The sequence below is a fragment of the Humulus lupulus genome, chromosome 3 (assembly GCF_963169125.1).
Source record: "Humulus lupulus chromosome 3, drHumLupu1.1, whole genome shotgun sequence".
NCBI lineage: Eukaryota > Viridiplantae > Streptophyta > Magnoliopsida > Rosales > Cannabaceae > Humulus > Humulus lupulus.
Window position 1 is genome coordinate 25,952,055 of NC_084795.1, and position 25,828 is coordinate 25,977,882.

Genomic DNA, 25,828 nt, shown 5'->3' on the forward strand with positions numbered 1-25,828 from the left:
ATGAGATCTCGAGTTGCATATTTTGTAAAAGATATTTAATTCATGTTTGTTTTCAAATGAGTTTCGATAAATGTTTTGTAGTAAAATATTTAGTTTATGTCGAGTCGTTACACTTACCCTTGACTGTGTAGGACAAACGTGATTTGGGGACCATGCACCTATAATATGAAGCTCCAATAAACCAAATTATTAATTAAACTCTTTAATCCAATAATCTTATTTATTAATTCCATGATTGCTCCACTATAAATATGAAATTGCACTCTAAGTATTTATAGAATTATATTTACAGAGTTTTCTCTTGTAGTCCATTAATATAATCAATAAATGTAGTTTTTTCCTCCATTTATTGGTTCGTTAATTAGAGCTGGTCATGATTATTGTTTTATGCTTCTAATTACCTCTTGATCCTTAAGTACCATTAATTCAGTAACGAATAATTAATCTATAATCAAATTATAGATTTGAGCTCAATAACTATTCAATTCCATAATTAACCATTAAGGGAACCAATATTCGATCCGCTAGGAAAGAATGAATTCCATTATTGTAATTCATGTTCCTAGCCATTCATGAATTTGAATCTCCAAAACAAAAGTCATTAACCTCATTATACTAAGAAACCTTAACGAATGAATCAAAAGATCCAATAAACACAACACATGAGTTCATGAATACTCAAGATTTAGACTAATCTACAAATGATCATTCTATTATGATAAGAATCAAATCTTTATGTCAAACGGTAAGTTTATAAAGATAATTAATTCTTATAGGTCTCGTCATATATAATCTCTATTATATACATCACATTTACTAAGATGTCTATCCACATTAGTACTCTGAATCTAGATCACTTGCATCTTATATTCTTAGTAAACTGCACTAGTAACCATTCATTAAAGATTCCATACTTTAATATGTTACTGACTATTTTATTCATTATATATGATCTTAATTTCTCGTAATAATACAATATCATATTCTCATGAATGAATAAGGAATTTTCTTAATATTATCATATAATTAATTCAAACAATAAAATATTAAAATATAATAAATTTATTCTTTTATTTAATTCAATAAAATGTATTTACATGCTTTTAGGGCATTAATCCTATCATCGAGCAGACAACCCCATTTTTTCTAGTGTCGCCTTATAAAAGATGTTGACCGAGCTCCCATTATTGATGAGGACTTGACAAACTCTCTAATTTGCGAGCTAGAATGCTATGACCAGGGGGTCATTGTGAGGAAATTGGACGTGGGAAATGCCTTCTTCAGTAATAGTGATCGGTTGGGTTTCGACCCTCTATTGTTTCAGAGCTCGCAGTTCAAGCATGTAGGGAGATTCATCTCCCGTTTTTAGCTCTTGGACGTACCTCTTTTGAGATTCCTGCTCGCACATGCAATGTGAGGTCCCCCATGGATGGTTATTACATCTTCTTCATCAATTGGGGGAGGTCAATTATCCTTCCTTGCAGGTGGTGTCATGGCTTGTTGAGCAGGTTAAGTCGGAGTTGTCCTTTGATTGGGCGGAGCCTGGGCTTGATTTTAGTTTTCGGCATATTGTCCCAGGTAACCCCTCGAGGTCAGTCCTTCGATTTCATCTTTCAACTGTCTGCATTCCTCAATTGTATGACCTATGTCTATGTGGAATCTGTAGAACTTAATCGAATCCCTCTTGCTGCGTTGATTTCGCATTCCTTTAGGTCATCTAAATGGGACTTGATTTTCATTTGCGACAAATATGCTCTCTCGAGTGTCTGTGAGCTTGGTATACACGGTGTATATGGAGAAATGCTGATCTCATTTCTTATTTTTACCCCCGTCTGCCTTAGGGTCATTTCCTTCATTCTTCTTTCTCTTTGAAGAATTGTCTTGTGAAGGTTGTGTCACGGAAGGTGTGGCCGAGCTCGTAGGTGAGTTAATGTTGTTCGTCGTAGTTATTGAGGGGGGAGGAGCCAGTTTAAGTGCTGATCTCGCCTCTTCTACATTGACAAACCTCTAAGCTCGAGTGGTGAACTTAGTTATCGTTCTCACGAGCTTCATTTGCATATCGCCCCAAAGAGGACTTCCTGGTAATACACCAGCTCTCACTGCCATGAGATGGCCACTGTCATCGACATTGTGAGCTTGGGCTACCTCTATATCAAACCTCGCCAGGTAACTCTTTAACGATTCTCCTGGCTGCTGCCTTATATTTGTCAAGGAAGAAGGCTTGGGCTTGATGTTTTTCGCAACTTGGAATTGTTTCTTGAGTTCCTTAGATAGTTGTTCCCATGACGAGATTGAGTGCCTTCAAAATTTGTCAAACCAACTCTTTGGTGGTTCAGTAAGTATGGTCGGGAAGAGCATGCATCTGAGCTCGTACTTGACTTTGCTAGCCCACATTACTGTATTGAAGGTGCTCAGGTGTTGTAAAGTGCCACGTGAGGTATCTTGAATTTGTTGGGGAAAGGCGTGCTCAAAATATGTGAAGCAAATGGCTCGAGCTTCTCATCTGAGTAATAAGTCCTATCCTTGTTTTTTCCTTCTCGAAGGAGCCTAAAAGCTTCCTCGAGTTGGTTAATTATTTCTTGAAATGATTCCACCGGAGAGGGAGCCTGTGCCACTAGGAGCTGGTTATTGTTCATAGGAACTCCAGCTCCTTGTTGCAGTATAGGGTTATAGTAATTCACGAACACAGGTTGTAAGAGCTCCCTTTGAGCATTTAAATGTGCCCTCAGGTCCAAGTTTGGCCGATTGAATTTCCCCTGGTTCTGGTTCAGATGATCACGAAGATAAGGATGATCATTTGGATAGTTCTCGTAATATCTAGGCTTGGTGTTATAGACACTTACCCACCTGCCATAATTCTGGCTTCCCTCAAGGAAGCTAACAATTCTTTGTGGCTGCTGGTGCTATTGTGGGGCATGTTTTTGAGGTGGATTATTCATGTGCACCCTAACTCCGGTAGTATGTGACCTCGACATATAACTTCCTGATGGTTGGGGTTGTCTAGCTTGTTTATGCCCTTGATGTGCCCTCGGTGGGACCTAGTGATCACCTCTATGCTCGGGTCGAGTTTGATGGCTTCTATCACGGCTTCCACTCATAGCACTTTGGGCATGCCTCTAAGGTGTCTTTTCCCCAGCTCGGTTTCCACTAAGAGCTTGCTTGGGTACATCTCGGGCTGGAGATGGATGTCTAATGAGTGATGGAGGATGCCTAATTGGATGTGGGTTCTTGTTGTTCGCAGCTGGCCTCGCTGATTCTGGGTTATTATTCTGGTCTACTTGCAGAGCAACTCGGTTGTTCCTAATGGAGACCGGAACCTCTCTTGGCTGGTAGGTTAGCGAGGGGTTTCGAGATGACACCCCATATTGGTTGATTCCAGTACTCGCTCCAGCCCTTGTTACTTGACCTTGTTGGGCTCTTTGTTTGGCCACCCTTGCCGAAGTTCTACCTCGAGGACGTCCCCTAGTCTGCTGTGGGGGTGCTTATAATTCTGCAGCCTTCCTCATCATTTCTTCATTCAGTTGCGTGACTTCAGTCAGATTTCTTAGAGTCTTTAATTCTTCAATTCTACATTGGCACATATGTCTCGAGATTATAATAATAATCCTCGTTAGGTGGCCTAGACCCCTGGCCAAGTTCTCGCGGGGCTGATGATGCACTCCCTTCAATAGGATTTTCCTCATTCATCGGCTGTTTTCCAGGCCATTGGGGATGTTCTTCTGTTTGAGGAGTGCTCTCCTCGGTGATTCTAGGCAATGGTTAACCATTTCCAGATCTATGGACGTTGCCAGCGGGTGTAGCCATTGTTTGTTCAACGGAAGGTTTCAAAGAACAAGAATGCTTAATGCTCTCAAGGAGAGCACCAAACTGTTGACGACGCTTTTTGTCAACTAAAAATAAGAGCAATTAAGCAAATGTATAATTTAGCAAGAAAAGAAGAACAAAGATTTTTATATGGTTCAACAGTTATAATCTGCCATCGTCCACAAGTCACTTTTATTAAGGTCTGTGTTAAAGCTTTGAGAGCAATTTCATAGAGCGTTTCTCAGTATAAAATAGTCCATGAGTACAAATGACTAAATCTAGGCTATTTATAGATCTATTTACAAGAATCCTCCCTTAATCTCAGGGATATTACAATATATATTAGATTTGAATTTGAAATACAAATCTGTTAATTAAAGTATAATCAATTGCATTAATTGTAGATAAATATCCGTAAACAATAGGGTTGATTACACGGTTTGAATTAAATCCCCATGATTATAGGGATTTCCTAACAGCACCTCCATGTATTAGTTTAATGCGTCTTTGAGCTTGAACGTTGCTTGAGCGCACTTTCGAGATCATATGTATCTTCTAGCTCATCGTTCCAGTTGTCGCTACCTCCTTGCTTGATTGGTCTCTCGAACTCATCTTTTGGAGGAGACTCTTGTTGCCTTCGAGCCTAAAACTCACGCTCGAGTGCAAATGATATGAATCTTTGGAACTTCATGTTTATTTGTACAAGTATAATGTTAGTACTTAACTCCGAGCTTACACTTTATGAGCTTCATTTCGTGGTTGTTTATTTATTCTCGAAATTTGGGTGTAACACTATGCTTAATGTGCGAGTCTAATTAAAAAAAGTCTCTCATATTATGTACATCAAAATTTTATGCTAATGATTTCCATTTTTTTTCCAAATATCCCTCCCATAATTTCCAACATTTTATTCCTCTTTCTCCATCTCTCTCTCACATATGTTACACCCACGACAACCACAATCACCACCACATTATTGTAAAAAAAAAATGTTGAAAACTATCCATTAGGACTGTGCATTGGTTGGTTTGGCTAGGTTATATCATATTTTAAATAACCCAATGTAAATATTGGGTCGCAAACATCCACTGTAACCCGCCCAAATAAGAAAAAAAAGTTTAACCCACCTAATGATTTTGGCAGTTTGGTTGGATTAACCCGTTTAAATCGGTCTTCAATGTTTTTGTTTTTTATATTTTTTTTTACTTTTCAAATAAATGAAAAATATAGTATACATCTTTCAAGCTTAAAAATATTATACTCTAAATTGAATGTTAAAAATATAGGGTTTCATTCTTTTTATTTTTAAAAATGATAATTTATGTAATATTATATAATATATATGCATAAACAAATATATAATTTGCTTTATTTGGGTGGTTGGAATATTTCCAACCCGCCTAATTATTAAATTGGGTGGTTTGAATTTTCATTGGGTTATCTAGGTTGCATTTTTTATTGGTTTATTTGGTTTGGTTTAGACGGCATGGAAATTTTTTTGAACAATCCTTTACCACGAGGAGGAGATCCGCCATTAAAATGGTAGATAAACCTCCATTAACACCACATCCTCTCACCATAGAAGCTCTCATCCCCATTAACGCCATCAAATTTTTTTAACGATTTAAAGCTTAAACGTAAGAAAATATTCAGTTTATACACTAATCGATACATTTCAAAAAAATCTGGGCATGATTTTTTTATGAAGAAATACGATTTTGCTTGATGATGCTCGATATTGCTTAATACAATTCTTGTAAGAGGCATAATTTTTCATCTGGGTGTTTATTTGAGGCATTTTTTTTAATTTGGGTATTTTTTTTTTAGATTTAAACATTTAGTAACATATATACACATTTTAGAAGTGTAAAGCTTAAAACATATCAAACTTTTAAACAATACCCCATTTTCAGTCGTGGTTTATAAATATACACTTATAATATGTGTATCTACACTTCTTAAACGTGTGGATCTTGAAAAATGCCCAAAATAAAATAAAACAATCACCTCAAATAGACATCCGAGTGAAAAATTATGCTTCTTGCAAGAATTGCATCAAACTCCTATCGAGTTGTATTGAGCTAGGCATGAAAAACATGATTTTTGATGGAAAAATTGATTTGGCTCGATGCCAACTCGACAAGGCCTTAAAAATCAAGTTTTTTTTAATGAAAAAAAAGTTTTTGGCTTGATGATGCTCGATAGCGGTTAAATAGTGCTCGATGCAATTCTTGCAAGATGCGTAATTTTTCATTTGGGTGTCCGTTTGAGGTAATTTTATTATTTTGGGTATTTTTTGAGATCCACACGTTTAAGATGTGTAGATACACATTTTAGAAGTGTATATCTAAAAACTAAAACAAAAAATGAGGTATTGTTTTAAAGTTTGGTATGTTTTCAAGCTTTACATGTCTCAAATGTGTATATATGTTACTCAAACATGTATGATTAACACTCAAACGTGACTTCCACTAAACGGTAGTTGTAGTGTAGATCAGGCGTTCGATTCCACAATGAGGAAAATAAACAAAGTTAACAATAAATACAGTTAAGAGATAAAAAATATGAGAAAATTAGAACAAGTGGTATTTTTGTAGTTTTTTGAGATTTAAAGATTATAAATAAAGCGAAGATAAATATGTGATGTAACAAAAGATAACAAGTAGGAAGGAGCAAGAGTTACATAAATGCATACTTATTTATTTGGATATTTGATTCACAAAAAATACACAGATGAAAAGTTTACATCCCAACTATTCATTTGGAAGATTTAAAATTGAAGCACAAATATATTTCACAAAAATGTATTTTAGTGAATAATATTCTTTACTACAGAAGGATGAGATAAATCTGATGAGAAATCCAAAAATGACGTCATACCATTGATAGTATTGCAATAAAAGATTGGACATAAAAAATAACATAAATATTAGTTTTACTATTTATAAAATACATAGAAAAAGCATGACTAATTCTATATAGATTTAGCAAAAGTAAATATATATGAATGAGATGGAGAAAATGATAAAAGTATTATCTATATTATTTTTACTAATTTGATAATACATAGAAAATGCTTGACCAAATCTATATACAATTAGTAAATATAACTAGAGATAATAAGATGAAGAAAAAGAGATGAAAGAAAATAAATCACTCAAATATAAAAACTTGAAGCACATAGTGAATAAAAAATACCAAATAAAGTTACTGTGCATATATGATCATCCTAGCCTTCCTAAGAATGTTAGCCTATTATGATAAACATTCTCATAAAATTATACAGAGAAAATATGAGAATTGAGACGAAAATTTAGTAGAGTATTGCTACGTAAAAGTTACATAAGAAACTAATAAAAAGAGCTCTTATTTATAGAACCTAAAAATGACTAACAAAATAAATAAAGAAAGTTTGGGGTTAAAAAATATAATAATAATAAAATCTAATATAAAATCATATTTTTTATTAATAGTATTATTTTTGGTGATGTTATAATTGCTAATTTGGTTTATATTGTGCATAGAGATGTAAATGTGTAATGACCGAACTATTCTAGACCTTGGACCATTAAAAACTACTATACACAGACACTAATCTTAAGAAAATATACATATGAAATAACTATAACTTTATTATAAACTATAAAGCAAAGGTAAACACACATAAAATTCATTTAGGATATGGGATCCCATTGTTTTGAAAATATTAAAAATAAACATAACTTTAAATCTTAAAATTCGTTACAACTCAGATGCGGAAAAATACATAGAAAATATGGTTGAAATTACTAAAAACAACTTCATCCTCGAATCGTTCACGCAGTCCACCGATTCCATTCTCCCTCAATACATATTCCCAAGCCGCCAAGAATCTTCCCGCCGCCATAACTATTTTCCTGCACATAAAAAAATATAAAGGAATGAGCCTAATGCCCAGCAAGGAAAATCTACTACAAGCATGAAACATAATCATACACATAAACTATGAGCATATATCATATACTATAACACATATATCATAACTCTAACCCATGTACATGGTGCCTATTGAGGTTTGCTAACTAAGCAACTATAAGCCTCAAACTACAATGAGGTTTGCTAGTTAAGCAACTATAAGCCCCAAAAACATAGAAGTGTTGGGGTTTGCTATATAGCAACTATAAGCCCAAAACATAAACGTTTTAGAGTTTGTTATATAACAACTATAAGCCCCAAAACATACATATATCATAACATATAAATCATACTATAGCATAATCATAACATATTATATAAACATAGCACATATCACATAGGAACTATCCTATTTTCCTTACCAAATACCAGGATGTGAGAATAAGGGCGAGATTTTGGAACACTCCTAAAAACCATTAATAGAGAGGTGAGTATTCTAAAAGAAAAGAGATGAAAAGAATGAACTAAACCATCGAAAAGATACTTACCAACAAGAACCTCAAGTTCAAAGAACTTAGATGCCTAACCAAGAATAAGAAAATACTGAGTTAGGATTTGAGTAGAGAAAAACTATGAAAAAACTAAGGAAATATACAGAGATGAACTAGGAATAGGAATACCTTTGATTGCTTTATAACCGAACTATACCTCGAAACCGAAATACACTATAAATCTTACTTCCCAAGTGTTTGATAAGCTTATAACCCTAACTCAAGTGTTTAACACTTTAAAGTAAACCTAGCAGCTTGAAGGCTCTGAACTCAGCTTTAAGAATGAAAGAAATGGCTGGGTACTAGGTCCTATTTATAGAGTTCAAGAATGAAAAGATCTTCATTTAGCTTGAATAAAATAATGGCTTTTTAATTAAAAAACATTTGAATGATCGTTCAGCAGAGGCTGAAGACTCGGTCAAAAAGATTCTGGACTTATCAAGAGGTTAAGGATTAAAATGAGCTCGGTTTCAAAATCATTTGAAAATGCAGCCCTAGAGCCGATATATCACCTACCATAGGCGATATATCGCCTAGGCTCATATTCCCGAGGCTCGTCGAAGTGTTCATGCGAAGTTACGTGTTTTTCGTATCCCCGTGTGGCGATATATCGCCCCCTAGAGCTGCGATATATCGGCATACGCTGAAATATTATACACGTAATTACACTTTTTCAGCCTAATTTGAATTGAGTAAACAGCTTTGACTGAGTCTAATAACAATTTCAAAGCTGCTGGCAGACTTTGGGACTTTCAAATATTATTCTTAATAAACTATTCCTAAAAAATACTTAAATTCTTAATAATCATGCACATGACAAGTGTCATTATCTTATTGGGTTTATCTAAACCTTAATATCATCTTCATAATTAGTCATATTAATCAAACCTTAGGTTATAATTAATATTCTTAAACTATAGGTTAAACTTATAAAATCTACAAGTGTTGCTACGAGTGTCCAACTAAGTCCCGGCTTGAACCAAAATCTACAGTCATAAACATACTACAATTACTACTAGCTATAACTATTACTATTACTATTACTATCTAACTAGCTAAGTAAAGTTCTTGGACTCTACAAAATGTGGGCCAACCCACATTTTCATGCCTCTGAATAATTCGGGCCGGACCGGACCGATATTTCAATTCGTGCCGGGCCAGCCCATATTTGAAAGAGTAAGCCTAGCTAGCATGACCCGACCCATGTCGTGCTGTGTCGGGCCGACCCACTTTCCTTATTCGAGCCCAAATTTGGGCCCAGTTTATTATTTCCAAAAAAGGTGAGAATGGGGAATTGAACCCTCCACCTCCTCTTTAACAGTCAATGGACTCACCACCAATCCAAATTCATTTATTTGTTTAAACTATAGTTTTAGATATTTTTATATGCTTTTTAACAATACTTTACCCAAAATTATATCAAAGATAATTATTAGAATTTTAATACCTACTAATAAATGCTAAAAAAATTTAACTCACAAATCTTAAAATAAATTAATATAATTATAAAAATATAAACATTGAGAAAAATAATAGACTTTTATTATCATTTTAATTTATAGATAATTGACAAATAAAAATGTATGATCACTATTAATGTCAAAATATCGAGCTTTTTATCGTGTCGTACTTTCAGGCTAGTTTGTTCGTGCTTTCGTGTTGTGCCTTCGGGCTTGTTGTGCCGTGCCGTGCTTAGGCCCATGTCGTGTCGTGCTGTGTTGTGCCGTGCCAATTTCAATTCATGTCGTGTTTGGCCCAAGCCCATATTTTTTCGTGTCGTGCTCATGCTTGAGCCTTTCGGGTTCATGTTGGTTTCGTATAGTGCTAGAATGCCCGGCCCCTGTTTACAGCTCTAGTTGTGCATGTATGTAGTGTAATGACCCAAATTTCCTAATAAGGTTTAGGACCTTGATTAGGAGGCCGGGAGAGCCATAATTGATTTATTATGCCATTAAATGATTATATGCATGTTTATGTGAATTATATTATTATATGATGATAAATGCATGCATATGGGTCCACATTTTATTATAAGGGCATTTTGGTAATTTGGCCCGTTGAGGGCATAATTGTATATTTTCATGCATGTTGGTGAATTATAAATAATACCACATTATAATATGGATTTATTCGAGCCATTCGACATAAGATGATCTTTGAATGCAAATTATCAGTCTGGTCATAACAGGGTTAATTTCGGGGCTCGGAGTGAATCTCGGGGTAATTTGGTGATTATAACATTACCGGGAATTAAAGGGTAATGAGATATGATTTATTAGTATTTGAGGATATTGAGAATAACAAGAATTGGAGGGCGTTAATTACGATTAACAAGATAGGCGGGAAAGGACGGTTTTACCCTTGGTGGCCTTAAGAGGATTTTAAATGACCTAAGAGTATTTTAGTTTTTTGACCCTAAAGGATATATATCAGCCATTAGAAGCTTAGAAGGCTGTAGAAAACAGAGCACTTCTTCCTCTTCATTCGTTCATCTTTTTTTCTTGAATTTTGAAGCTCTTTTTCCTAAGGCTATAGGGAACCAAGCTTTGATGATCTAGGGTTATGTTCTACCATTGAAGAGGGTGTGATTATGAAATTGAGGTGAGTTTTTAGCCATTAAAACTATGGTTCTTGCTCTGTTTTTCTTGTTGAGTTTCAGTTGGGATTTTTGGTTGAAAGTTGAGAATTCAATGGGGTTTTTGGCAAAGTTTGGTTAGGTTATGATGCCTAGGACATGTGGAGTGGATATTTGGGTTCATTTGGGGGTATGGATGGAGTTTGGGATCATGTTTTCCAGGCTGGAAATGGAAAACTCGAAGGAAGAAGAACCAGGGTTGTTCTAGCCTGGTCCTAGCGCTAAGCGCCCTAGGGAGGGTGCTACAATGCTGTCCAGGGCCAGACTGCCCTGGTTGTAGCACTGGGGCGCTAGGGGGGGGGGGGGGGGGGGCAGCGCTATAGCGGTACCCTATTTTTCTTGATGCATATTTTGAGCACTTTTGAGGGTTTTTGGCTCGGGGTTTCAATTCCTAAGACTCGAGATCGAATCTACTCACTGTTTGGGTACAATTCGGGGTCCTGGGAGTGAGGTTTAGGTCATGAACCTTTCATTGCTCATTTTCATTAATTGGAAGTTATATTTGGTTATGACTAGGTGACCACTAAGGGATTAAAGGATTGATCGTTCTTAAGGGTCGTTCAATTGTTATTTCTCGCTCGAACTAGAGGTAAGAAAATTGCACCCCATATGTGACATGCATGGTTATTAATGAGGCATGTTGAGTGTTTAAATGTGAACATTTATTGCATATCAAATGCTTAGAAAATCTTGCTTACTTGTGAATGGCACTGACTTATTAGTCAGAATCGGCAATGGTGTCGGTATTAACTGTGAAGTTGTGACTTACTAGTCAAGTTCGGTAGTAGTACCGAGCACTGGTCGTATGGTATTGGCTTATGAGTCAAGAACAGTATTAGCGTGTTTAACGCAAGCTGAAATGATTAGATCTAATCGACATAAGCATTTTCATCATAAGCATGAAATGCTTGATCGACCTTAAGTTCGATGAAAACTAAAATCGCTTGTCTAGTCTAAAGGCTAGTTATTTAGAGCCAGAGCCAGAAAGGCTAAGGTGACCTACACGTCACATGGATAGGAGGGTATGGGACCTCAGAGATGGACTTATCAGTTATCTACACAGAGATGGATTTATCAGTCATCTAATCGAGATAGACTTATTAGTCATCTGACCGAGATAGACTTATCAGTCATCTGACCGAGATGGACTTATCAGTCATCTGACCGAGATAGACTTATCAGTCATCTGACCGAGATAGACTTATCAGTTATCTATTTAGAGAGTGACTTATTAGTCAACTATTCAGAGAGACTTATTAGTCATTTACCTCAGAGCGAGAGACTTATTATCATCTACTTAGAGCACAGGACTCCACAAATATGTATTTGTACCTGCTTGCATGCATGGGTAGGGTTATTACTGCTAGGCATGCCTATTAAGACTTAGTAACATGTTATTACTTGTTCATGAGCATATTGAGTTTTCTTGCTGGGCTTCGGCTCATGGGTGCTATGTGGTGCAGGTAAAGGCAAAAGAAAACTGGACCATCCTTGAGTTGGAGAGCTTAGGTGACGATATGTACATATGCGACTGCTCGACCACCACGGCCGAGGGTTGAAAGAGGAACTAGGGTTAAACTTTATTTTGCCGCTTAGGTCTGCTGGTTGTAAATATTTTGTTGTAATTAACCTTTAAAATATATTTTTGGGATCCAAATGTATATGGTAAACATTTTAGTGAAATGTTATATCTTAACCAAAATTTTCAATCCTAAACCACTAATCATACTTAGTTACACCATTATGGCCAAATGACTCGGCCAGCGAGTTTAGCACTGTTAAATGCACACCGTAATGGTAGATTAGGGCGTTACATGTAGCGTCCCAAATTTTCTAATAAGGCTTAGGACCTTGATTAGCGTGCCTGGAGGGCAATAAGTGATTTATTACGTTAATATGTGAATTTAATGAGTATGTGATTAGAAATGCATGTTTAGGTGAATTAAATATGCATGTGGGCCCCATTTGGTTATTAGGGGCATGTTTGTCATTTTAGCCTGTTGAGGGTATAAATGCAATATTTGTGAATATTGTGATCTTTACCATGTGTGAGTGGTGATATATTTGTGATGCACGATCTGAGACAGTCCTAGGGAGCGGTTTAGCTAGGAAGTCACAACGGGACCCAATACCCGACTCAGGGTGAGTCAAGGGGTATTTCAGGTATTAGACATTTTATTGGGTTATCGGGTTATGAAAATAAATATTTGGTGATATATTTGAAGTTAGAACGTTTAGGAGGGAATATCGGGGAAATTTACCATTTTGCCTTCGGGGACGTTTTTGGTACCCCGAGCCTTGGAGGTAACTTAAGTTACTTAGGCTAAGTAAGACAAAGCAGAGAAACACTTAGAATTTTTCCCAAATCGACCCTATCTTCCTATCACTTGGTTTTTCTCTCTTTGGGAGCTTGAAGGCTGAAGAAAGTTATAGGGGAATTAAGCTAGGAATTCAGAAATCTAAGGCTTGGATTGTGGGAGAAGTAAGCTTGGGAAGTTGAAGAGCAAGTGTGGCCTGAATTCATCCTTGAGGTAAGAAGCCTAGCATTAAATTATCTGAGTTTTGTTAGAATTGTAAGTTTATGCATGTAAGTTGAATGGTGGATCACTCTTGGTTATTTGGGTGAGTTTTTGGATTAGTTTTTGTTAGGTTTTGCTGTTGGGACCATTCTAGAACTACTGTGATGATTAAATTGAGTTGTGGGATTGATTTTGGGTTTAATTGGCTGGGTTTTGGTTGTTAAAATGGGGGATTTTCTAGGTTCGAAGGGGTCGGGTCGCGACTCTGTTCTTGGTGAGCCGCGACCCTCTAGAACATATGGGAGGCTAGGATGAAGGGCAGGTTGCGGTGCCCCTTTGGTTGGGCCACGACACACGTCTATAGAATGGGGAGGTCGAGCCTCTGGTTGAGGTGGGCCGCGGCACAAGGCCTTGGGGTCGCAGCTCTTAGGGGGGTTTTTGGACCCCTGAGTAGGTTTTTGGCTTGGGAATCCAAAAGTTAAGGCTCAGGATGGATTTTATCACCCGGATTGATAGAATTCAAGGTCCCGGGGACTATAATTTCATTCCAAAGTTATTTAATGGATTAGAGCTTGATGGATGGATGTTGTCGATACGTTGTGACTAGGTTTTCAAAAAGGCTCGGACTAGGGGGACTGTGCTCTGGATATCGGTGCTCGGGAAGCTGGGGACACAGGTAAGAAAACTGTTGTACCCGTAGAGCAGGGCGTGACCCTATAGTTTGTTTTGCAGGGCACAACCCCATGTGATTGTGCTGCAGGGCGTAGCCCTATTGTTTATGTATTTGTTGATTATATGCTATGTATTGCATATCTGTGAATGAACGACAAGTGCTGGGAACGACGAAGGTCAAGAACGGCAAGGGGTCGGAAACGGCGTTAAGCACGTGGAGTGCGAGGCCTAGTACGACAAAGGGCCGGGAGCGGCGTTGAGCACGCGGAGTGCAAGTCGCTAGGGTGAGACCCTTCTTGGATGCCTGAGTCATCCTCATGGTGTAGACCGCGAACCCAGGGCCTGGTAAAACGCCTGGGACAGCATGATCGCTATGTGTTTAACCTGTTGGCTGCCTTGTTATCTGATGATTGATAGTTATGCATATGTTAATTGTTTGTGTTGAGTTTTCTTGCTGGGCTTCGGCTCACGGGTACTCTATGATGCAGGTAAGGGCAAGGAAAATGTCGACCAACCATGAATATGGAGAGCGTGAAGCGGCGTGTACATGTTCGGCCTGCCTGGCTGCCACGGCTAGGGGTATTTTTGGGAGATGATATGTATAAATCCAAATTTTGTCGTTTAGTCGATTTTAATCATATTTTTGAGTTGTAAATATTTCTAAACAGTATTTTGAGATCTCAAATGTATAACGCTTTATAATTTTAATGAATAATTACATTTTCAAATTATATGACTTTTATTACAGTTTAGCTACACTTTTAACCTAAAACCTCGACTAGCGAGTTAATTGCATGTTTAAAACTCACTTAGTAACGGCTCTAAGGAAGTAGGACGTTACAATGTAGGTAAAGTGAGGAGGAAAATAAAGGTCTGATGGGAGGCAAAAATGGGCAGTTGACCCTTTGATTGCCGCAACAAATGGGAAGCCACCATGTGGTGCTCGTGCAGGTGGCAGAAGAGAGAGTTGGGGCGCGAGCGGGTCATGCAAATCAGGCTGGAGGTTGCTGTGCTAGACTCTGGGAGGCGGAGGAGCAGCCATGTGTTCGTGGGACCCACATGAGAGAGAAAGAGAGAGAGAGCTGGGCCAGACTTGGGTGAAATGGGCCTGGGCATTTCAAAAATGCCATTTTAATTCTTTTTTCAAGTTTAATTATTTATTTTCTTATTTTTTTATTTATGTCCAAAATACATTTTATTTTCTAAAAAATAACATAAATTAAAATCAAATCAAATATTTTCAATATAAAAATATATAACATTTAATATATTTTCATATCAAATTCATAAAAATATTAATAAAAAAATATTTTATTATAACATTTAATATCAATAAAATGACTTTTCAACTACTAATTAGTGTAGATCTCGAAAATATATCTAAAATAAAAAAATTCCTCAAATAAAAACTCGAGTGAAAAATTACGCATCTTGCAAGAAATACATTGAGCACCATAAAGTAAAAAACATTTTTTTTTCATTGAAAAACTTGATTATTATGGTCTCATCAAGCTGACATTGAGCATCGTCGAATTTCTGTAGATTTTATAATTTCATATCATAAAAGAATCGTGAAAAAAGTAAATTATGCCCAGATTTGTATGAAATTGAGATAAATTGAATATTTTCTTGAGTTTAAAGTTTGAAGTTTGAATTGTTAAAAAAATTGATGATGTTAATGGGGGATGAGAGCTTCTATGTTGAGAGGATGTGATGTTAATGGAGATTTACCTTCCATTTTAATGATAGCACTCCTCCACGTGGTGAAGGATGATAGATGATTTTTAACTTTTGTTTTTTTACAATGAAATGGTGATGGTGGCTGTTGTAGGTGTAGCTTACGTGAGAGAGACGAGAGAAAAAATAATAAATAGTTAGAAATGATGGAAGGAGTATTTTGGAAAAAATGAGAATAGTTAGCATAAAAGTTTGATGTGTATAATATTAGCGACTTTTTTTAGTTAACCCCCATGTTATGCATAGAAACTAATTTCCCCGGGAAAAGTAACTTATAGCATTACTTTAAAAATTTAATACACATTTTATGTGTTATCATTGCTATAAAAAAAAAAAAAAAAAATTTATTGGTGAGATGAAGTCAACTCAACAGCCAAGGCGTGAAAATACAACAATACCAGTCCACCAATAAAAAATAACTTGAAAGCTGGATCATCCCCTAAAATTAACTAGATTTCATCGTTTTATGCATAATAATGCTACTTTTATTCTTATTGTCCATTATAATTTGCACTTTTTTTGGATCGGTCTTCTTCTTGTCCTAATTATTTATTCCTAAACACATGCCTAATGTCCTTATTGTCAAATTGGTGGATTTTATATTATTCTCACATGGTCACTCATAGTAATAGACTTCATTTAATTATTATTTTTTTAAATTGAATAGGAATAAAACTTTGCTAAATTTCCAAGGCAAGTTTATTTTTTTTAATATATAATTTTCAAGTTTATAATTGACTAGATTATGCAAAGAATTATAAGTCAATAAAAAAAAAGTTGAGAAGAAGCTCAATTTCGGTACACCACGTAGCCCAATAGGCAAGGAAAGAAGGTAAGGGAAAGAGAGCCCAAGCCAAGATTATGGTTAACAAAATCAATGGTAGCATAGTCCGTACCACTCAGCACAGAGAGAGTAGCAGCCTCAGATTACCAAATATGTACGGAAAAGCCGCTATAGCCTTCGTCTTCGTTATCGTTCTGGTAATCTCCTACTCCATTTCAATCGGCACCGTCGATCTCAGATCATACTTCTTCCCTTTGCTTCAGTCACCCTCGGTAGCACCATCTCTTTGTGCTACCAATTCCCCTCTTAGGGTCTACATGTATGATCTCCCTCGTCGCTTCAACGTTGGGATGCTCAATCGCCGGAACTCGGACCAGACTCCGGTGACCAGCCGGACGTGGCCGTCGTGGCCCGTGAACTCCGGTTTAAAGAGGCAGCATAGCGTTGAGTACTGGATGATGGGCTCGCTTCTGTATGAAGGGAATGGCGACGAGGGGGAGATGAGAGAGGTGGTTAGGGTACTGGATCCGGAAATGGCTGACGCATTCTTTGTGCCGTTCTTTTCTTCTTTGAGTTTTAATACTCATGGCCATAACATGACTGATCCAAAAACACGGATTGATCGTCAATTGCAGGTATTCTTCGATTTGGGTTGGGTTGATTATTAGTTGGGTTTATTTCCATGGCTGACTTGAATGATATTAATGAATTTAGGCTGGAATTTTAGGTGGGATACGTGAACAATCTTTGCTCAATTCGAAAATATTTGTGAGATATTAGGAATAGAGATTTCTGCTGTGGTTATATGTTGAAGCAGCTGCATACACTAGCAATTTAGAGACAAAGAATAGGATTAGCACTTTCAATTGAGATTTTGGTATAACTTTGTACTTGCTAAGGTCTGAAAGAATCAAAATTCTATCAAAATGAAGTAGCTTGGCAATGGCCGGTTCGTGATCATTTCTTAGTGGGTTTCACACATACATGCCAAAACTGAACATTATTTTTCTTGACAACACCTTATAATATGTTCATGTTTGATCTGTAATTGAGCCATTTCTGTGAATTTACTCAATTTTTGTTTGCCTATCAGGTTTTCATGCTTTCTATAAATATCAATGCCATCAGTATTCAGCTGGAACCATAATGTTTTATGCTAGACATATGCAATCTTGTTATGGCTAATTTTGCTACATTGTTACTCGTTTCAGATTGATTTGCTAGAAATCTTGCGGGGATCCAAGTACTGGAAGAGATATGGAGGCAGAGACCATGTAATTCCTATGACTCACCCCAATGCTTTCAGATTTCTTCGTACAGAAGTGAATGCATCCATTCAGATTGTTGTAGATTTCGGGCGCTATCCGAGACTCATGTCAAACTTGAGCAAAGATACAGTGGCCCCATATGTACATGTTGTGGAATCCTATACAAATGATAATCTTTCAGATCCATTTGAGTCTCGCTCAACGCTTCTCTTCTTTAGGGGGAGGACATTCCGGAAAGATGTATGTATTTGTGTTCCTCCCCAATAAATCTGGTCCTAAAACAGTAAACCTTATATTTTATGCAGAATTTAACTGATTATCTTGTACTCTGCCTTGTGCAGGAAGGTATTGTTCGTGTAAAGCTGGCAAAGGTACTAGCTGGTTATGATGATATTCTCTATGAGAGGAGTGTTGCTACTGGAGAAAATATAAAAGCGGTATGTGTTGGAGTTTAGTAGAATATCCATTGTCGATGCTGTTAAGTACATAATTTATCTCATATGCGTTTCAAGATTGAGATTCTTATTTGCCGACATAGGTACTGCATTTTTGTCCCATATTTGATCCAAGAATGAGATTCTTATTTGCAGACCTTGGTACTGCAGAGAGAGTAGGATACATTAGTCTGTACAAATTACCCACTCTGTCATTTAAATGATTCGTGATTGTAATTTTTTAGAAAATTCTTATCTTACATTACATACATTACGTCATAGTAAACTCAAGATCTTTATAACCTTGTATGATAGCCTTATTTTGATATTACAATTTTTTGGGTTGGCAAATGCTTGTTGTCGAATTAGTCATTTTTGGTTTCCATTATAGCAAGGAATGTTTTAATCTGTTGTTATAGACTACTGTCTACTAAGTTTCCTCAAAACTAAAGAACTGATCTTCATTTTGGTGGTGCATAGACAACCTTAATAAGCATCTGCATAATATATCTCCTGTTTGAAGGAACAATGCACTTTGCTTAAAAGTTTGTAGTTAGCCATCTCTAATTATCTAAATTTTGTTTCCTGTTATTATTTACTCTTGACATCCATCTCATTTCTGTTAATCTTATTGTTTCAGTCTTCGTTAGGAATGCGGTCATCAAAGTTCTGTCTTCATCCTGCTGGAGACACTCCATCATCATGTCGTTTATTTGATGCTATCGTGAGTCATTGTGTTCCTGTCATAGTGAGTGATCAAATTGAACTCCCATTTGAGGATGAAATTGACTACAGCCAGTTCTCATTATTCTTCTCATTTAAAGAGGCTCTAGAACCTGGTTACATGGTTACTAAGCTCCGCAGATTTCCCAAGGAAAAATGGGTTGAAATGTGGAGACAGCTTAAGAACATTTCGCGTCATTTTGAATTCCAGTACCCACCTAAAAAGGAAGATGCAGTTGATATGTTATGGAGACAGGTGAAGCACAAGCTTCCTGGGGTCAAACTTGCTGTACATAGAAACCAAAGGCTGAAAATTCCAGACTGGTGGAGGAGAAGATGATCTCAAGATTTCACTCTATCATTGTACATTCAGAATCTTTTTACGGCCACAGTTGAATTTCTTAAGCGGGGAAGAGAATAACTAGAGGTAATTACAAACCCCAGATTCAGTTAGTGCGTTTTTCAGATTGTGTAGTGTTGTTATCTTCATCTTATACTTGTCTATTCTCTGCCCCTGTCTACTCTTCCTAGCATATCAAGTCGAGTGGCAGTTTCATCGTATCGTTTCTTGATGTGATCTGATAACTTTTGGGGTCACCCCTTTCCTTGTCTGACAATTTTGGTGACTTTTCTGATTTTTACACGGAAAATATTTATTTTATAGTGTAGTTAGTTACATACAGAGATGTAAAATCAGACATTTTTGTAGTAGGTTCTCTTTACATGCAATTGTATTTTTTTTTTTTTTGGGTTATTCAGTGCAAAGCGGTAGTTGTAACTTGTATCTACTTTCTCCGTTGGCTGGATAAGTGGCTTTTCAGGATGGTGTTTTCTCGTTGAATTTTGTAAATTACAACTAATAAATATATACATATACAGTGTATGTAGAGAGATTGTCGAAATTATTTTAAACGAAAAATAATATTACACATAAAAAGATATAATATTGGTTCGAAGTAATTATATCTACACTTAATACTTGTTGAGGTAAGGTAGCAATATACCTAGACCAAGGAAGGAAAATTGCTCTAAACCGGAAAAAAAAAAGGTAGGAAACTAGCTATGAAATTGGGCGGGTTAGTTGGATGAATTTTCTCACCGCTTAAGTTATTAATTTAGGATTATTTAGGAGAAAAGAGTAGGAAAAAGAGAAAACTTTCTTAAAATCGAAATTCTAAACAAAAGAGTTAGTAGAACCCGTTCCTCAGACGCTGTTTTTTATATAGTTTAAAATCTTGAAGATCAAATTAAATCAAAGGTCCAAATTAGAAAGGAAAAAGTGAACCTAGAAAAACTCTCTCAATTAATATCTCCGCAACTCACCCTAAAAAAAAAAAAAATAATAAGCAGTTCTTTGTAGCCCAATCAGGAGATGACCAAAACAGTAAAATTCCGTCTGGGAAAATCTGAAACGAAGGCTTGGAATTGAGATTGCGTGCCTTCTAGCTTACTGAAATTGCGCATGAAATTAATGGTGTTTACATGTATATGACTCATGATCGATATCTGTAATTGGTTTTACAAAGTAGTGTATTGATATTTTGTTGGTTCAAATTAGCTTACAAGATTACTATAAACCTTAGATTTATTTTTTTATATGTTATTTTGAGGATATTTTTATTTTTGGTTCAAGTAATTTCATATCACAGATATTTTTATCTAAAACACTCTAACTTCTTTTTATTTTTATATTTTTATAAAAACACGTGTATTGTTGAAGTCTAAATATGTATACACTAAAAAGATAGATAGTAAAGAGGGAGAAGTTGTGAAATATGTGAAATATATTATACGTGTCATCCTTCCAAATGATTTTTTTTTTTTGGGACGAGGAGGTGAGTTGCAGAGATATCGATTAAGGGAGAGGAGGTTGAGTTTCTTCTAGGGTTACTTTTTCTTTTTATTTATGTCTTAATTTTGATTCTTGGATTTAATTTGATCTAAGAGTATTAAATTAATGTAAAAATAATGTAAAAAAACAGTGTATGTTGGAACGGCTCCCTCTATATGTATGTTTTTTTTTTTTGTGGAGAAACAGCATGCTATACCCACTTTTGTATACAGTATTTGATTATACTTTCAATATAATAAATTTCTATCTATTTTCTTATCTCGAAGACCATCATATCCTTGCTCATCACTGTGGTCTAGATAAACTACACAGTATTCATCCAAGTTAATATCTAGTTAACTCATCAAACAAATGAATTGAAAATATATAAAAAATGATATATTTTTTTTAAATCATGGTACTCTAGAACTAAGTATGATTTAATGTTTGCTTGTGATGAGTTTTTCTAAAAATTTTTTTGCTGTAACTAGCCCCATCAAACACAGGAGCTAAACTTCATTGAATAAAACAACACTACAGACAAAATCAGTTCTACAGATAATACTCACTAGAACAAATTGGTTTACCAAACTGATAGGATTTCCCTGCAATACTGGTTAGCACAGCAACCAAAATAGAAAGAAATGGAAGAAAATTGGTCTGTATTCAGTAGCCTGGAATTCAAGAGCCAGGGTCTCTCCCACAAAGCTAGTTACAACAACTAAATTCTCCACACCCCACTACAATAGTTACTCTCCTTATTTACTAACTAGCTCACCGTACACCATAAACCCCTGCACCTACAACCCACACAACCATTTCTCACACAACTAACTCTCAGCCACATGTAGCCCTCTCTCATTTGCCTCTCTTTGTGTACACGTATGTGATAGGTGGTCTATCAATACCCTTACCCAAAGTCTCATTTTGTCATCAAGGTGAAAGTTGGGAAATTACTCTTAGATGACATCAAAGTTTTTTGAGGTAGCTTCAAAGTTGGTAAGTTGACCCATTTGATTAAAGCTTGTGGCTGCTGCATGTGACTACTAGGGCGCACATCCAACACTTATCCTGGCTCCAAGACCCACTCTAAGTTTGATGTCAAGTCTTTGGGGAGAGTAGTAGCAATCTGTTGATGTCCAAGAGCTGCCCGTAAAAGTGACGTAAAAAACTGGGTGTATTTTGGAGTCCGGAGGTAGTTGCAACTTGTATGCTGCTGCCCCTGCCTTTGCCACAACCTGAAATGGACAAAAAAACCATGGAGCTAACTTCTCATTTTTGTGTTTGGCCAATGACCTATGCCGGTAAGGCCGGAGCTTAACATACACTAACTCCCCTGCTGCAAACTGTAAATCTCGCCTCTTTCTATTCACCTGGACCTTCATCTTCTGCTACACACGCTGGAGGTTCATTTTGAGCAGCTCAAGCACCTCATCCCGAGATTGCAAAGTGTGTTCGACAGCTGAGACTCTAGTGTAGGAGGGTCCATAACGAATCAAGGGTGGTGGCTCACGGTTGTAGACATCCTTGAAAGGAGTCGAGAGTGATAAGAGGTATTGTACCAATACTCTGCCCAAGGAAGTCGTTTCGCCTACTGCTTTGGTTTGGAGCTGACAAAACAACGCAAATAAGTCTCTAAACAGCGATTAACAACCTCGGTTTGGCCATCAAACTGAGGGTGATAGGCTGAGCTACGCTTCATGTTTGTACCTTGTAAACGAAAAAGCTCTTTCCAAAAAAAGATGAGAAATATTTTGTCACGGTCTAAAACAATAGTCTGGGGAATCCCACGAAGTTGAACAACCTCTCGAACAAAAGTGGCAGCCATTGTGGTTGCTGAAAAAAGATGGCGAAGAGGAATAATATGCCCATACTTAGCGAGGCGATCTATCACCACAAAAATCAAATCAAATCCATTAGATTGAGGAAGACCTTCGATGAAATCCATGGAATAATCTTCCCAAATCTGATTTGGAATGGACAAAGGCTGTAGCAAGGCAGTTGGGGACTGTGCTAGATACTCGTTTTGTTGACAGATGGTGCACTCAGCTACAAACTTCTGAACATCTCGTCTCATTGCCAGCCAATACAAATCACTAGCTACCCATTGAAATGTTTTAAAGACTCCCGAGTGGCCCCCAACATTACTACTGTGATACTCCTGCCACGATACTTTAAACAACCTTGAGTGTATGTGTAGTCACTAGCTTGACCAAGCTGCACTTCCTTGATCACTTTTGAAAAAAAAGGGTCAGCCAACACATGGGCCAAATTCGACATGGAAATCACTGTAAGGGCTGAGAAGGCAACCAATTCTCCTTCCTCTGATATCCTAGATAGCGCATCAGCTGCTTTGTTCTCCAAGCCCAGGCGGTATTGGATACCGAAGTCATATCCCAAAAGTTTAGTGAGCCACTTTTGGTGTTTCGAAGCCACCAACCACTATTCCAGCAAGTACTTCAAACTTATATGGTCCGTCTTCACGAAAATGTTTTGTCCCAACAAGTATGGGCGCCACTTTTGGATAGCCAGCACAATAGCCATCAATTCTCTTTTGTAGACCGATTTGATGTGAGCCCTTAGTGACAATACTTTCCTGTAATAGACTATTGGTCGCTGCTGCTGCATGAGGACAACACCTAAACCCGACCCCAAAGCATCGACCTCCAACACAAAAGGAGCTGAAAAATCCGGCAACGCCAAAACAAGAACCGAACACGTGGCGACGTTAAGTTGTTCAAAGGCTTCTTATGCCTCCAAAGTCCACCCAAAAGTATCCTTGGGAAGTTGATCTATTAATGGTCTTGCAATAGCACCATACTCCTTGACGAACTTGCGGTAATATCCTGTCAAACCCAAAAATCCCCTTAACTCCTTGAGTGACTTAGGAATAGGCCAATCTTGCATAACCTTGATCTTACTAGGGTCGGCTGAAACACCTTCTGCAGAAATGATATGCCCAAGATACTCTACACTTGGATGTCCAGATAAGCATTTCTTCCTATTCGCATATAACTTGTGTTGTTGAAGCCGCTTGAGCACTAACTCCAAATGGTCGATATGGGCTTCAATCGTAGGGTTGTAGACTAGTATATCATCAAAGAAAACGAGGATGAATTTTCGCAAAAAATCGCGAAATACCTGTAGTGAGAGCATTGGTGAGGCCAAATGGCATAACAAGAAACTCGTATGTTCATCAAATGGATGTCAAAACAACATTCCTGAATGGTTATCTCAATGAGGAGGTCTAAATGGAACAACCCGAAGAGTTTGTCCTACCAAAATATGAACATAAAGTTTGTAGACTTGTAAAATCCTTATATGGATTGAAACAAGCTCCTAAGCAATGGCATGAGAAATTTGATCAAGTCATCATGTCTAATGGGTTTAGACATAACAATGGAGACAAGTGTTTGTATTCCAAAAATTGTAAGGGATATGTGATCATTGTTTGCTTATATGTGGATGACATGCTTATTCTAAGTAATAGCATGAAAGGGATAGAAGAAACGAAGAGGTTTCTATCATTAACCTTCAAGATGAAAGATCTTGGAGAAGTTGATACCATACTCGGTATCAAAGTAAAGAAAAATAGTGGGGGTTTTGTGTAACGCCCTACTTCCTTAGAGCCGTTACTAAGTGAGTTTAAAATGTGCATTTAACTCGCTAATCGAGGTTTCAGATCAAACAGTGTAACTAAGCCATAAACTGAGGATAAACTTTAGAAATAAACTCATTTCATTGAAAATATTAAAATATTAATATTTGGGATCCCAAAATACAGTTTAGAAATATTTACAACATACAAACTGAATCAAGTCGACTAAACGACAAAATCTAGGGTTGTTTACAAACATCTCCCAAAATCCACCGGCTGTGGCTGCCAGGCTGGCCAAACATGTACACGCCGCTTCATGCCTGCTACACACGTGGTTGGTTGGCTTTCTCCTTACCCTTACCTGCACCACAGAGCATCCGTGAGCCGAAGCCCAGCAAGAAAACCCACAAACAGATAACATATGCAACACATATATCAAGCATAAAAACAGGCCACCAATGGGCTAAACACATACGGCCTAGCCGTCCCAGGCGTTTACCAAGCCCTGGGCTCGCGGTCCACACAGTGAGGATATCCCAGGTATCCTTTTAGGGACTCGCCCTGGCAACTCGCACTCCATGTGCTCAACGTTGCTCCCGGCCCCTTGCCGTACTCGGCCTTGCACTCAACGTGCCTAACGCCATTCCCGGCCCCATTGCCGATCTCGGCCTACACCGTTCCCGGCTCTTGCCGATCATTCACATAATAGCACTCATAGCATAATAAATAAGTACAAAATACTAACAGATACAGTCTAAGGGTCACGCCCCGCAATTCAAACATATTGGGCTCCGCCCTGCATACCAGTTCTATTCAAGAACATTGGGCTCAGCCCTGCATACAAGCTCTATGGGAACAAGGGTTTTCTTACCTGAGTCCCGAGCACCGATGTCCTGAGCACAGTCCTTTAGCTCGAGCCTCACCGAAACCCTAGTCACAACACAATAACCATATCCATCCATCAAGTTCTAATCCATTAAATAACTTCGAGCCATAACTCTAACCTCCGGGACCTTGAATTCTATCAATCCGGGTGATAAAATCCATCCCGAGCCTTAACCATTGAGTTCCCAAGCCTAAACACCCTTAAAAACACAAGCTGGCACTAAGGATCGCGGCTCTACCCTCAAGCGTCGCGGCTAGCCTCAAAACAGAGGCTAGCATCTCACTGACACCCACATGGGTCGCAGCGCGCCCACCAAGCGCCGCGGCGCGCATGAATCCTCTCGGCCTCCCATGGCCGAGCGCGCACGGGCCGCGGCGTGCCCCTCCTAGGGCTGCGGCCCTCACCACCGAACCCAGAATTTCCATCACTTTTCTTGCATTTTTCCTCAAGCTAACACACTTAAAACTTATCGAACAAGCCCAGATAATTAAC

The 25,828-nt window shown here is 37.5% G+C and overlaps 2 protein-coding genes across 3 annotated transcripts; one reads left to right on the forward strand and one right to left on the reverse strand.

The window, feature by feature from the left end:
* The first annotated feature begins 16,576 nt into the window (after positions 1-16,576).
* Positions 16,577-19,910, forward strand: LOC133822369 (probable arabinosyltransferase ARAD1). Of its 2 annotated transcripts, XR_009887866.1 has the most exons (5): positions 16,577-17,231; positions 17,808-18,104; positions 18,206-18,301; positions 18,939-19,448; positions 19,553-19,910. XR_009887866.1 is itself a non-coding variant. In XM_062254676.1 (4 exons), exons 1-4 carry the CDS (start codon positions 16,674-16,676, stop codon positions 19,359-19,361), a joined length of 1,374 nt encoding a protein of 457 aa, XP_062110660.1. In that variant the 5' UTR covers positions 16,577-16,673; the 3' UTR covers positions 19,362-19,910. The 2 variants fall into 2 exon arrangements, 1 of the variants encoding a protein (XP_062110660.1); XM_062254676.1 differs by having other exon boundaries at positions 18,939-19,910.
* Positions 19,911-23,600: 3,690 nt separating this feature from the next.
* On the reverse strand, positions 23,601-24,008 carry LOC133823815 (uncharacterized mitochondrial protein AtMg00860-like). The gene has a single exon (XM_062256664.1). It carries the CDS (start codon positions 24,006-24,008, stop codon positions 23,601-23,603), a length of 408 nt encoding a protein of 135 aa, XP_062112648.1.
* Positions 24,009-25,828: the final 1,820 nt, after the last annotated feature.